At 38.0% G+C, this 14,930-nt stretch overlaps 1 protein-coding gene across 4 annotated transcripts in view; it reads right to left on the reverse strand.

The window, feature by feature from the left end:
* Nucleotides 1–14,930, reverse strand: part of CCSER1 (coiled-coil serine rich protein 1) — a 1,217,611-nt gene that overhangs the window by 1,057,171 nt on the left and 145,510 nt on the right. For all 4 annotated transcript variants that reach the window (XM_082610968.1, XM_082610971.1, XM_082610969.1 and 1 more), the window contains exon 2: nucleotides 4,773–6,137. In XM_082610968.1, coding sequence (XP_082467094.1) covers nucleotides 4,773–6,096 — 1,324 coding nt within the window. In that variant the 5' untranslated portion in view covers nucleotides 6,097–6,137. The remainder of the gene's footprint in view (nucleotides 1–4,772; nucleotides 6,138–14,930) is intronic.

The following is a 14,930-nucleotide window of genomic DNA, read 5'->3' on the forward strand; positions in this document are numbered from 1 at the left end:
ACAGACGAATGGATAAAGAAGATGTGGTACATATATACAATAGAATATTACTCAGCCATAAAAAGGAACTAAATTGGGTCATTTGTAGAGACGTGGATGCATCTAGAGACTGTCATACAGAGTGTAGTAAGTCAGAAAGAGAAAAACAAATATCGTGTATTAACGCAGGTATGTGGAACCTAGAGAAATGGTACAGATGAACCGGTTTGCAGGGCAGAAGTTGAGACACAGATGTAGAGAACAAATGTATGGACACCAAGGGGGGAAAGCTGTGGGGGGGTGGGGATGGTGGTGTGATGAATTGGGCGATTGGGATTGACATGTATACACTGATGTGTATAAAACTGATGACTAATAAGAACCTGCTGTATAAAAATAAAATAAAATTAAACTAAAAAATTAAAAAAATAAAAGAAAGAGAAATTAAGAAAACAATCTCATCTACAGTTGTATCAAAAAGAATAAAATACCTAGGAATAAATTTAATCCAGGAGGCAAAAAATATATACACTGAAAACTATAAAAGACATTGATGAAAGAGAATGAAGAAAATAAAAATAAAGAGATATTCCATGTTCATGAATTGGAAGGATTAATATTGTTAAAATGTTCATACTACCCAAAGGGATCTACAGATTCAATGCAATTCCTATCAAAATTACAATGACATTTTTCACAGAAATAGAAAAAAAAATCCTAAAATTTGTACAGAAACAAAGAAGACCCCAAATAGCCAAAGTAATCTTGATAAAGAAGAACAAAGATGGAGGCATTACACTTCCTGATTTCAAACTATATTACAAAGCTACAGTAATCAAAACAGTATGGTACTGGTGTAAAGACAGACACATAGATCAATGGAATAGAAGAGACAGCCAAGAAATAAACCCATGCAAATGTGGCAGTTAATTTTTGACAAAGAACTCAAGAATATATAATGGGGAAAAGATAGTCTCTTCAATAGACAGTGTTGGAAAATGGACAGTCACATGCAAAAGGATGAAACTGGGACCTTATCTTATACCACACACCAAAATCAACTAAAATTGATTAATGACTTGAAAGTTAAGACCAAAAACTGTAAACCTCCTAGAAGTAAACATGGGGATAAGCTCTTTGACATTCATCTTGATAATGATTTTTTGGATTTGATATCAAGAGCAAAAGAAATAAAAGCAAAAATAAACAAGTAGGACTACTTCAAACTAAAAAGCTTCTGCACAGAAAACAAAATATATATATATATATATATATAAAAGAAATAAATAAAAGACAACCAACTGGACCAATTGGATGGGAGAAAATATTTGCAAATCATATATCCTATAAGGGGTTAATATCCAAAATATACACAAAATTCATACAACTCAATAGCAAGAAAAAATTTAAAATGGGCAAAGGACCTAAGTAAACATTTTTCCAAATAAGACATACAAATGGCCAACAAGTACATGAAAAGGAGCTCAACATCCCTAATCATCTGGGAAATGCAAATCAAAGCCACAATGAGATATCACCTCACTTTTGTTAGGATGGTCATTATCAAAAAGGCAAAAGACAACACACGTTTTTGAGCATATGGAAAAAAGGGAACCCTTGTTCACTGTTGGTGAGAATGTAAACTGGTGCAGCCACTACGGAAAACATTATGGAGGTTCTTCAAGAAGTTAAAAATAGAGCTACTATATGATCCAGCAATCTTACTTCCGGTAATATACCCAAAGGCAGCAAAATCACTATCTCAAAGATATATATGTACTCCCATGTTCACAGCAGCATTATTCACAACAGCAGAGGTCTGGAAACATCCTAAGTATGAGAAAAGAGGAATGGATAAAGAAAATGCAGTATCTACATACAATGGAATATTATTCAGCCTTAAAAAAGAAGGAAATCCTGTCATTTGTGACAACATGGATGAATCTTGAAGATATGCTAAGTGAAATAAGCCAGACAGAGAAAGACCAGTACTGCATGGTATCACTTACATGTGGAATCTTTTTTAGAAAGCTGAACTCATAGAAACAGAGTAGAAAAGTGGTCGCCTTGGTAAAAGGGTACAAACTTTCAGTTATAAGATAAATAAGATCTGAGGATCTAGTGTATAACAAGGTGACTATAGTTGATAACACTGTATTGTATAAGTGAAATTTGCTAAGAGTAGAACTTAAATTTCTCAAAAACAAAAACCAAAAAGGTAAATATGTGACATGATGGATGCATTAACTAACTTGATGGGGGGGGGAAATCTTTTCACAATGTAACATATACCAAATCATCACTTTGTTCACTTTAAATATACAATTTAATTTGCCAATTATACCTGAATAAAGTTTAAAAATGCAAACTACAATCACACCCCCCACTTCCTAATACTCTTTTCTGCTTTAAACTCATCCTCAGCAGTTATTACCATCTGACATTTATTTATTTGTATATTAATTATCTGAGTATTCCCAGTAGAAAGTAAGCTTCATGAAGGAAGGAATTTATTCGTTTTGTTCATTGCTATACCCTTAGTGCCTAAAACAGTACCAAAACAATATTTGTTGAATGAATGAATGAATGAATGAATGAAACTGTTCTGTTTGGGCTCATCTATGGGTTTAAAGACTCTTGGCTAGAACCTAGTAAGTCAACATATGGCAGTTTTTTTCGGTAACTTTTTAAGCCAATGAGTAAAAGTTAAATTGCCAGAGAGGTCAACATTCCATTAATAATTCTGATATGAATGTACACCTAGCACATTCAGATGTATATTAAACACTAGCTTAAACTTATTTCACAATAAATACAAAATAAATTTAGTATTATGGAATTTGGCAACTCTTTCTTACATAAAATACATTTGTCTAAATGGCTTTAAAATCTTGAAACTTCTAAATTATAAAATCTTTATGAATAGCAGATGAATATCTCCTATAGATGAAAATGAAGAATAGTATGCAACCAACTTTTCCTTTTTGATATTACCAGCTTATTTGCCTGTCTCTTTCTATATTACAAGTTGTAGATACTATGAATTATCACCTAATGTCCAGGAACAGGCATCATGGTGTCAAATTCAGTGAAATTAATGTGTTAAATGGCTTGCAATTAGGATCTCAGCCAACAGATTAATAATCAGTAAGATAATTGTTGGTCATTCCCTAGTTTCCAAAGAGATAAATATTTACTCTATTCAGTTTGACATTGAGGCAAGTCACCATTTCTAAATAAGAATTAGATATAATCAAAATAATTACACTTTTACCTTTCTGGGTGCAATTTTCTAAAAAAACTGCCTACATTCTAATCTGAGGTCCACCGTTTGCTAACAATGTGATTTCATGAAGTTATTTAACTTAATCCTAAACCTTAGTCATTAATAACTTCCACATCTTTGGTTAGTACTAAATAAAATAGTGCATGCAAATTGCTTAGCACATCTTTGGGTACATAGTACCATCATCATTATCATTCTTATAATTATACTATAGTTAAAGAATTAAGCAGGTATAACTAAATCCCAAAATACAAGCAAGGTTACCAAGATAAAAAAAGAAAAAAGTAGGCAGATGTGTAAAAGTGATTTTGTATCAAATATGAAAAAATATGAAGACAGCTGGAAAATTAAGTCATGCATTTAAAACTGTAAAATTGCTATATTCATGGAGAGACTAGTTAGGTAATTCAGATAAACTTATGATTCTTGACATTATATAATATATAATTTCACTGATTACAAATTTTATTTAATATTTTAGTATTATTCTTAATGTTTTGGAAAGAGCCTGGGTCATGACATGTACTACAACCTAGTCATTAAGAGCCTGATCTTTGGATTGAGATAGTTGTAATTTGGCTGTGCTACTTACCAGCTGTATAATCCCTTGGTCTCAGTTTTCTCATGTATAAAATGGGGAACATACTAGTGCCTACCTCATAGGGATTGTATCCTAAACAATTACTTATGAACTCTGTGACTTTGGACACATTACTTAACCTATCTGTGCTCTAATCATCTTGCCTGTAGAATGAGTTAGAATAATAGTAGTGAGTTCAATCACTTCCAGATTCAATAAATTAATGTATCCAAAGGGCACAGAACAGTAAATGGACATATTGTTGGGAGAACTATTAGTGTTAGTAGTAGTAGCAAAAGCGGAAGCAGTGGTAGTAGGAATCACAGTACAGAAAAAAAAGAATAAAACATGTCAAATACAGCCAGTAGGTATTATATATTCAACAATTCTCTTGAACTGAATTTTATATTGAAAAACCGTGTTTTCTGTTAAATAACAGACTGGAGTAAATCAACCTTCCCTCCCTCTTTCTGTGCCAAAACATGGATCCTATTTAATAATAAAAACTTTGTTAAAATAGGAAAAAGAATTTAAGTTATATGTATTTCTTTTATAATGATTGTGTCTGGGCTATATCTATTCTTTAACTAGGAAATACCAATACTCTATCATGAACTATAAAAAAAGATGGCCCTTATCTCAGATAAAGCCACATTGCAAATAAAATTAATTTCCTTCCACTTTCTTCTGAGGGTCAGAATCTGAATTACACAACTAAGAAAAATAAGTAACATGGATGAATTACATTTTCAGCATGATACGAATGAAGTAAGTTTAAGCAGAGAAATGATTTGAGACAAATTATAAATAGAAGACTAAAGAGTGAAAACTAAGAAAAATGTAGTTTCCATGAGATAGAATAAGAAAATTGAAGAAATAATGAAAATTATAATTCATATCATTTATTATACAGAGAAAACATCATACCTTTGGCAGGATTTGCATCGTGTCCATGTGATGTTTTGTTTAAAATATAATGATCACCGGAAGAGGGTATTATCCTTGAATCTGAAATAGGATGGATCCCTTTAACACGTTCAGCTATTGCTTTATGTTGCTCATAAAATCCAAGTTTCCTTGGGGAGCTTGTTGTCAGCATTGTTTCACCATTTTGTATCACCATATGGTCTCCTCTTCTTGTATCTGCTGATAGGTGAATCTCTGAGTCACTCGCATTCACAGCAGGTAGTTCAGTGATTTGCAATAACACTTCCTTCTGATTAGCAGCAGAGGTTTCTGGTAAGGATTTAGATTCAGTGCTACACCGACCTTCTAACCTGTATTTCCCAGGAGACATAATTGCACAGGGAACAGTTCCCATAAGGTCTATTGTTGTCTTTGTAGCAGCAGCAGGATTGGGAGAAATCTGAGAGGTAGAATCACTGTGGCCAAAGTTCTCACAGTGGGATGCCATGCTTCCACTTTTAGGAAATGCATCTGCTTCAGACACAGAATCTTCAGTCAAGGCTAAGAACTCTGAAGGTGTCTGAGCTGTAGTAAAATCAGCAGAAAGCAGTGGAGATTGTAAAGAGCTTCCCGCCCATTCTGTTACATCCACAGAACACGATGGAGAACCTCTTAGTAATACAGGTTCCCTCTCTTGGTACTGTGCAATTTCCAGTGAGAATTCAGATTGTTGTACCAATGAAATGGATTGGCTCTGTGGAACTGGCTTAGAAAATTTATAGTGAGATGAAAAAGATTTAGTAAGAAGCTTCTTTGTTGACTGCTTAACAGAACGGCGAGTTTGTTCTTCTGTGAATCCAGAATCATCCCCCTCACTTTTTCCAGAACTTAGGCAATTTATAAAGACATTCTTATTAGTTGAGTGCTCCTTTTCTCTTTCAAAATCCTCTGTCAAAGATCTTGTTATCTTCTTATTTCGTGAACTGCTAAAACCAACAGAATGTCTTCCCCTGGTTTTAGTATGTTCTTCCAAACTCAGTTTTTGCATACTGCTGTGACCAGGTTGAGCACCATTTGAAATACTAAGGTTCTGGTTGGTAGGTTCTTGCTTAGGTTCACTCCCCTTCTTATGATGGAAGCTAATGGAAGGAGTACGGAAGAGGCTCCTGCGTTTACCTGTACTACCTGAGCTTGAGTTAGTGCTGGAAGGAGATGAACTGTGGACACCGACTGTATTACTGGAGGAGGGTGAAGAAGGAAGAGAATCATGTTTTCTGCTAATACTCCTTCTGAATATCGGCAACCGGGAGACCAGAGTAGATCGTCTTGATCCGGAGTCCCCCATTGGGACTCCAAGGCTTGCACTGTGATAGCCAACTTAGCAACCTGAGAAAAGTTAAAACAAATAGAACAAGTTAATAGAATTCAATTATAAATAAGACATTTTAAAACATAATACTGGTTTTTCATTCATGACACAGAATTTGTTATACTAAAATAATAAATAGTAAAATTCTGACAAAGAATTTTCTGAATTTCTGTGTAGCAAAATATCCAATAATTTGTATAGAAATTTTATAATGGTGCCACAACTTCACAATGACCAAGAATATTTGAAGTCTAAATTTTTATTGGGAGACACGAGATTACTATTCAAGACTCAGACTTACTACTCACACCAGTTCTATAATTTGGTAAGTTGTTTAATCTTTTTATGTTTATTTATTTAGATTTAGTAGGCATATGACAGCCACCATCAATGCTCTCTGGGTAAAATTAGCTTAGCAGGTAAGAGAAACAAAACAAAACCCCCTTAATCTTTTTCTTTCCTGTCATTTTTCTATTTTCCTAGAATTTGGACAGCCCTCATATTTTTTCACTGTGAGCCAAAGATGATGAAGGGACCTGATGTCCCACATCTGAGATAGTACTGAATAAAATTAGTGGTATATTATTACAAAAACAAGCCTACACAAAGTACCCTTTACACAGACATGCTATCAGCATAAAAAAAATTTTGGTTTCAAATCCAAGCTCTGCCACTTACCAGTAGCATGAATGAGAACACAGATAATAATTATTTTATAGTGATTTTTCTTTAAGGATGGAAGGTACAACATCACAAAGAAACTTAACACTCTGCTTGGTACAGAGTAAATTTGCACTTTCTTTCTTTTTTAATGAAATGCATTCAAGCAAGTGGTGCATGATGGTACAGCACATAGAGTGATTATGAAAACGAGCTACTTTTCAAAATCTGCCCCAATCACTGTTTAAAAAATCATCAAAAATTTTGGGGGGAGGTGGAGGTGTATAAATTGGGGTATTCTAACCCCTTATGATAAACATCCCTAAAGTATACATTTTTATTGGAATTTAAGAACAATGACCAATATTTGAAGTGTTTGTGGGGAATGTTGCATAAGTTAAATACAGTCTCAGTTCTATTCTCTCTGAGAAAAGATATCAGAAAATAACGAGATACAGCCGAAATGACCACACTTAAAAGAAAATCAATGATACATGGTGAAAATGGAAAAAAAGAAAGTTCACAGAAACCAAATACTCTCTAGGTAACAACTTTCAACATTAAGAAAGCAATGGCAGAAAACAAATCATATGTAAACATATCAAAGGACACTGATGAATTTTCACCAAAATTAAATAGATAATAGCTTGAATAAGCTTCCAAGTCAATCTTATCTAATTATGTCATTTTGATGCAGATTTAAATGAGTCCTGATAGGTGTTATGGCTTAGCTGGAAAGCCCTCCAGCTCAGATTCTTTCAATTACAAAGCTCATGCAATCTACATTTCAATAATCTTTTTTATAAAATTGAAGTATAGTTGATTTGCAATATTGTGTTAGTTTCAGGTGTACCACAAAGTAATTCAGTTATATTTATATATTTTTTAGATTGTTTTCCATTATAGGCTATTACAAGATATTGAATATCATTCCCCATGTTTTACAGTAAATCCTTGTTGCTTATCTATTTTATATACAGTAGTGTGTATCTGTTAATCCCATACTCCTAATTTTACTTTATGATGTAATTTATCTTTAAATGTATTTCTAAAATATTTTATTGTTTTCATTTAAATAAATATGGAACTAATAGAGGCATTTTTAACGATAAATCACTGACACACATGGACAAGGGCCACTTCAACCAGCAGGGTTAGTGAGGACAATATGAGATACATTAAAAGGATGACTGATCAGGACCAAGTGGGTTATTGATCGGTCACAGGGAAGAGAATGAGACTGTCAGCCAAAGACAGCAAAAGTTAGAAATCACATAATTGATTGGATATGTTTAATTAACAATTTATTAAATTTGCATATAATTTAGCCACACTGAGTACAGTAAGTTATTTTCAACAATAAAGAAGAAAACAATACAAACAAATAACTGCTTATATCAGAAATGCTTGCTTATATCAAAATGATTTGACCCTAAAAATTGCATGTAAGCAGAGATAGGTTGTCCCTTATTGGATCTGTAAATCAATAAATCAATCTCCTAGGTAAAAAGAGAAAGAGAGTGCATGGTGCTAAATTGCATGATAATAGGAACAGTTACAATAGGGAAGGGGAATACATTTCAAAGAGATTATTCTAGCAGGAGTTAGGGAAGCCTATGCATTCCTTGTCTGAATTAATAGAAGGACAGGGACCATAATATATATTTAGAAAGACATGTAATCTTGAAACCCAGCCAGATATAATCTCAGTTCTTCACTGACCAGAAGAGACAACACAGGGAGAAGAGAAACAGAGAAAGAAAGAATGGATTTTTACCAGAAATTAGACAGAAGTTAGTAGTGAAAGAAGAAAAAAGTCTAAAAGTCATATCTACATGTGACCCAGGCTTAAGTAAATAATGAGACTACATTTATACTTAAAGAACGTTATAGTTTATGTTCTGGCATTTATACACAATGAATGCATAACTGTTAAGAAAGAAGACTCTCATGCAAAAATATCTCGATTTGATTTCAGCATTACACCTAAGAGCTGTGTGACTTTAGAGTGGCTTAAAAAGTTATTTAAACTCCTTGAGCTTTCACGAGGATAATAGTTGCAACTATCTTAAAGATTTTGTGATGATCTAATAAGTAAAACCAAAAAGCACTTAGAACAAGGTCTAGCACATGATAAATGTTTAATAACTATAAATTATCAAGAAAAATTAACCATACTTGTACTATTTCACAGCCAAGTACACTTTAACTAGCTTATAACCTCCCCCAACTTCTCTCAGCTGAAGTTCTAATTCTGTCTACTAGTAGACAAATAATACTATCATTTCCAGTCAATCTTGAATAGGACAAAAAGGAAGGTTAGAAGCCAGAGTACCCATATGTCAATGGGCTTGGGGCTTGGAATTAATACGCTAATTAATACACATATATATAACTGCCTACATTCATTTCAATTTTTTATTAAGTAAATATTAAGTTCACTTATTCAGTATTTTTTTTTACTTTCAACAAAATAATCCAGACTTAAAGAAGCAAATAACTGACAATATTATGAATATGCAAAGACTGTCTCAGACCCTGAACATGATTCTCAAAAGAATGAATTTGATAAATTTGTTGAACAATGAAAATGTCATAACAAGTATGCAACTTTAGAGAGGACAGCACACATTCAAAAGTATATATGTTTGTTAATAAAGAAAAATTTATTACTTCTTACATTGGAGAATTTGGTTTGGTCTTAAAATATTATTTTGGAAAAAAAATTCCTTGCAATGCTGTAGGTTAGGTTTCTAAGAAACAGAGCCTAAGCAAGGAATTCTTTTTTTTTTTTAACATCTTTATTGGAGTATAATAGCTTTACAGTGGTGTGTTAGTTTCTGCTTTATAACAAAGTGAATCAGCTATACATATACATATATCCCCATATCTCCTCCCTCTTGCTTCTCCCTCCCTATCCCACCCCTCTAGTTGGTGACAAAGCACTGAGCTGATCTCCCTGTGCTATGCGGGTGCTTCTCACTAGCTAGCTATTTTACATTTGATAGTGTATATATGTCCATGCCACTCTCACTTCGTCTCTGCTTACCCTTCCCCCTCCCCGCATCCTCAAGTCCATTCTCTATGTCTGCACCTTTATTCCTGTCCTGCCCCTCGGTTCTTCAGAACAACCTTTTTTTTTTTTTTTTTTTTTTTTTTAGATTCCATATATATGTGTTAGCATACGGTATTTGTTTTTCTCTTTCTGACTTACTTCACTCTGTATGACAGACTCTAGGTCCATCCACCTCATTACAAATAGCTCAATTTCGTTTTGTTTTATGGCTGAGTAATATTTCATTGTATATATGTGCCACATCTTCTTTATCCATTCATCTATCGATGGACACTTAGATTGCTTCCGTGTCCTGGCTATTGTAAATAGAGCTGCAATGAACATTGCGGTACATGACTCTTTTTGAATTATGGTTTTCTCAGGGTATATGCCCAGTAGTGGGATTGCTAGGTTGTATGGTAGTTCTATTTTTAGTTTTAAGGAACCTCCATACTGTTCTCCATAGTGGCTATAACAATTTACATTCCCACCAACAGTGCAAGAGGGTTCCCTTTTCTCCACACCCTCTCCAGCATTTATTGTTTGTAGATTTTTTTAATGATGGCCATTCTGACTGGTGTGAGGTGATACCTCATTGTAGTTTTGATTTGCATTTCTCTAATGCATTTCTCTAATGTATCTCATATTGTCCTTGAGCATCCTCTCATGTGTTTGTTGGCAATCTGTATATCTTATTTGGAGAAATGTCTGTTTAGGTCTTCTGCCCATTTTTGAACTGGGTTGTGTGTTTTTTTGATATTGAGCTGCTTGTAAATTTTGGAGATTAACCCTTTGTCAGTTGCTTCATTTGCAAATATTTTCTTCCATTCTGAGGGCTGTCTTTTCGTCTTGTTTATGTTTTAGCAAGGAATCCTTATTCAAGCAATTTATTAGAGAATTACTCTCAAGAGAAGGTAAGGAAAGAAGGCATGATAGGACAGGGCTAAAGCTAATAAAGGATGTGGCTGAAAATGGCATCTAGCTTCAGATGAATCCCCTGGGATCTGTAACACTTATTGATACCTCGAGACAGTGGCAGGTCTTCTGTATTCCCTGCCAATCAACTATTTGTAGATTTCTCTAAGGAATGGGAAAAATATTTGAAACATATAAAACAGGCCAAGGATTGATATCTGGAATATACAAAGAATTCTTATAAATCAGTAAGAATAAGACAATTCAAACAGAAAAATAAATGGGCAAAGAATATGAACATGCAAATCCCAGAAGATATACAAATTACCAGTGAATATATAAAAATATATTGAAACACTTTAGTAATTAGAGAATATAGAAAGAGCTCCTACAAGCCAGTAAGAAACAGACAACACATAGGAAAAAAGGTAGCAAAGAATATAGACAAGAATTTCATAGAAGAAACACAAATCACTAATCAACATATGAACAGATATTTTAACTCCATTATTAATCAAGAAAACCACAGATACTATTTTTCACCCATAACATTTTAATACTAAATAATATCAAGTTTGAACGAATGAAGGAGTACCTATAGACAATTATGAAGAAGTCCAAATTGTTAAGATCATTGTAGAAAATTATGTGTCAAAATATCAAATTAAGTAATTTCACTTCTCAGCATTTACCCTAGAATAATACTCACATATCTGCACACAGAAACATGAGAAACATATATAGAGACATTCAAGTCAGGTTTATAACAGTTGAAATTAAAAATAATATAAATGTCCATTAATAGGAGACTTGAAAAAGTAAAATATGGCATTATCTATTCCACAGCATAACAGACAAGAACTAAACATATAGGGTAAAACATATTATCTGACAAAAAAATTTCCAAGGCATTTAATTAATAAGATCAAGTACCTGATATGTTATATACAATTTATGTAAATTACAGATGTATTATGAAAATTTTAAAATAATAAATATTCTACAGATTCATATGTGTGTAAATGCATAAGAAAAAATCTGGAAGGATGTACTTCAAAGTGTGAACAGGAATTATCCTTGAAGAGGGCTTTTGTACTGGGGGTTGTCATCAATGGGGGCATCAATGTAACAAATATTATGAAGTTTCAACAATGAAAATAAATTCATGAATTACTTTTATAATTAGAACTTACAAAATTCAAATTAAAATAGTATAAAAACATATGGCCTATCAAAATTACATAATTATAGGCATGTAAATGTATTAAAAGTAATTTGAAGGGTATACAAAAATTAATAAAGTAGCTGCCTCTGAAAGAGAATGAGAATGTGGGAAATTATTTTTATAAAAATAATCTGGGACCCCGGAGGAAGATGGCGGAAGAGTAAGACGCGGAGATCACCTTCCTCCCCACAGATACATCAGAAATTCATCTACACGTGGAACAACTCCTACAGAACACCTATTGAACGCTGACAGAAGACCTCAGACCCCCCAAAAGGCAAGAAAATCCCCACATACCTGGGTAGGGCAAAAGAAAAAAAGAATAAACAGAGACAATAGGATAGGGACGGGACCTGCACCAGTGGGAGGGAGCCGTGAAGGAGGGAAGGTTTCTACACACTACAAGCCCCTTCGCGGGCGGAGACTGCAGGTGGCGGAGGGGGAAAGCTTCGGAGTAGCGGAGGAGAGCACAGCAACAGGGGTGCGGAGGGCAAAGCGGAGAGATTCCGCCACAGAGGATCGGTGCCCTCAGGCACTCACCAGCCCGAGAGGCTTGTCTGCTCGGCCGCCGTGGCGGGGGGGCTGGGAGCTGAGGCTCGTGTATCGGCTTTCAGTCAGAGCGCAGGGAGAGGACTGGGGCTGGCGGCAGGAAGAGAGCCTGAAGGGGTTAGTGCACCACGGCTAGCCCGGAGGGAGTCCGGGGAAAGGGTCTGGAGCTGCCGAAGAGGCAAGAGAGTTTTTTCCCTTTTGTTTCCTGGTGCGCGAGGAGAGGGCATTAAGAAGGCTGCTTAGGGAAGCGCCGGAGACAGGCGCGAGCCGCGGGTAAGGCGCGGACCTCGGAGACGGGCGTGGGCGGCCGCCGCCGCCGCCGCCGCCGCCGCCCGCGGCCCGCCGCCGCGGCCCGCCGCCGCGGCCCGCCGCCGCCGTCGCCGCGGCCCGCCGCCGCCGACGCCGACGACGTGGCCCGCCGCCGACGCCGCCGACGACGCGGCCCGCCGCCGCCGCCGCCGCCGCCGCCGACGCCTGCCGCCGACGCCGCCGCCGCCGCGGCCCGACGCCGACACCCGCCGCCGACGCCGCTGCCGACGCGGCCCGCCGCCGCCGCCGCTGCGGCCCGCCGCCGACGCCGCCGACGCCGACGCCCGCCGCCGCCGACGCCGACGACGCCGCCCGCCGCCGACGCCCGCCGCGGCCCGCCGCCGACGCCCGCCGCCGACGCCGCCGCCCGCCGCCGCGGGGCCTGTGTGCGGGCGCGGGTCGCTGTCCGCCCCGCCTTCCAGGGGGCTGTGCACCCCGCCACTGCCGGGGTCCCGAGACCCGGGGACGGCTTTCCCGGTAAAGCGCACGGAGCGCCACAGGCTGCTGCAACGTCACGCCGGCCTCTGCCGCCGCAGGCCCGCCCCACACTGCGCGCCCCTCCCTCCCCTCTGCCTGAGTGAGCCAGAGCCCCCGAATCAGCGGCTCCTTTAAACCCGTCCTGTCTGAGCGAAGAACGGACGCCCTCCGGCGACCTACGCACAGAGGCGGGGCCGGGTCCAAGGCTGAGACCCGGGAGCTGTGAGAGCAGAGACAGGGAAATCTCTCTGTGCAGTCTCGGAGGCAGCGGATTAAAGCTCCACGGTCCATTTGATGTGCCCTGCGTCTGTGGAGTGCATGAATGGACAGCGAATCATCCCAAATTGAGGAAGTGGACTTTGAGGACAAGATTTAAGACTTTCCCCCCTTTTCCTCTTTTTACAACGAATTATTCCAAATTGAGGAGGTGGACTTGGAGAGCAAGATTTTTTATTTTTCCCCCTCCTGCTCTCTTTTTGTGAATGTGTATGTGTAATCTTCTGTGTAAGATTCTCTCTGTATAGCTTTGCTTCCACCATATGTCCCAGGGTTCTATCGGTCCGTTTTTTTTTTCTTTTCAATAATTACTTTCTAATTTTAATAACGCTACTATATTTCATACTTTATTCTAATTTACTTTACCTGCTCTTTCTTTTTTTCCTACCTTCCCTTCCTCCCTCCCTCCCTCCGCTCCTCCTTTCCTTCTTTCTTCTTTCCTCCCTCCCTCCCTCCCACCCTTCTTCTCTCCACTTTCTCTTTCCTTCCTCCCTCCCTCCCTCCTGTCTTTCTTTCTTTCTTTCCTTCCTCCCTCCCTCCCTCCCTTCTTCCATTCACTCTTCCTTTTGCTTTCATTCCTCCCTCCCTTCCTCCTTTCTTTCCTTCTTTCTTTCCATCCTTCCTCCCTCCCTCCTTTCTTTCTTCCTTCCTTCCTTTCTTCCCTTCTTCCTTTCTTTCCCTCTCTCTTTCTTTCTTCTACTAATTCTTTCTCTCTACCTTTTCTCCCTGTTATTCTGAGCCGGGATGAAAGGCTCTTGGTGCTGCAGCCAGGAGCCAGTGCTGTGCCTCTAAAGTGGGAGAGCCAACTTCAGGACACGGGTCTACAAGAGACCTCCCAGCTCCACATAATATCAAGCAGCGAAAATCTCCCAGAGATCTCCATCCCAACACCAGCACCCAGCTTCAGTCAACGACCAGCAAGCTACAGTGCTGGTCACCCTATGCAAAGCAACTAGCAAGGCAGGAACACAACCACACCCATTAGCAGAGAGGCTACCTAAAAACATAATAAGGCAATAGGCACCCCAAAACACACCACCAGACGTGGACCTGTCCCCCAGAAAGACAAGATCGAGCCTCAACCACCAGAACACAGGCATTAGTCCCCCCCACCAGGAAGCCTACACAACCTACTGAAACAACCTTAGCCACCGGGGTCAGACACCAAAAACAACGGGAACTACGAATCTACAGCCTGCAAAAAGGAGACCCCAAACACAGTAACATAAGCAAAATGAGAAGACAGAAAAACACACAGCAGGTGAAGGAGCAAGATAAAAACCTACCAGACCTAACAAATGAAGAGGTAATAGGCAGTCTACCTGAAAAAGAATTCAGAATAAT

This window comes from Mesoplodon mirus (assembly GCF_964341445.2).
Source record: "Mesoplodon mirus genome assembly, chromosome: 2".
Lineage (NCBI taxonomy): Eukaryota > Metazoa > Chordata > Mammalia > Artiodactyla > Ziphiidae > Mesoplodon > Mesoplodon mirus.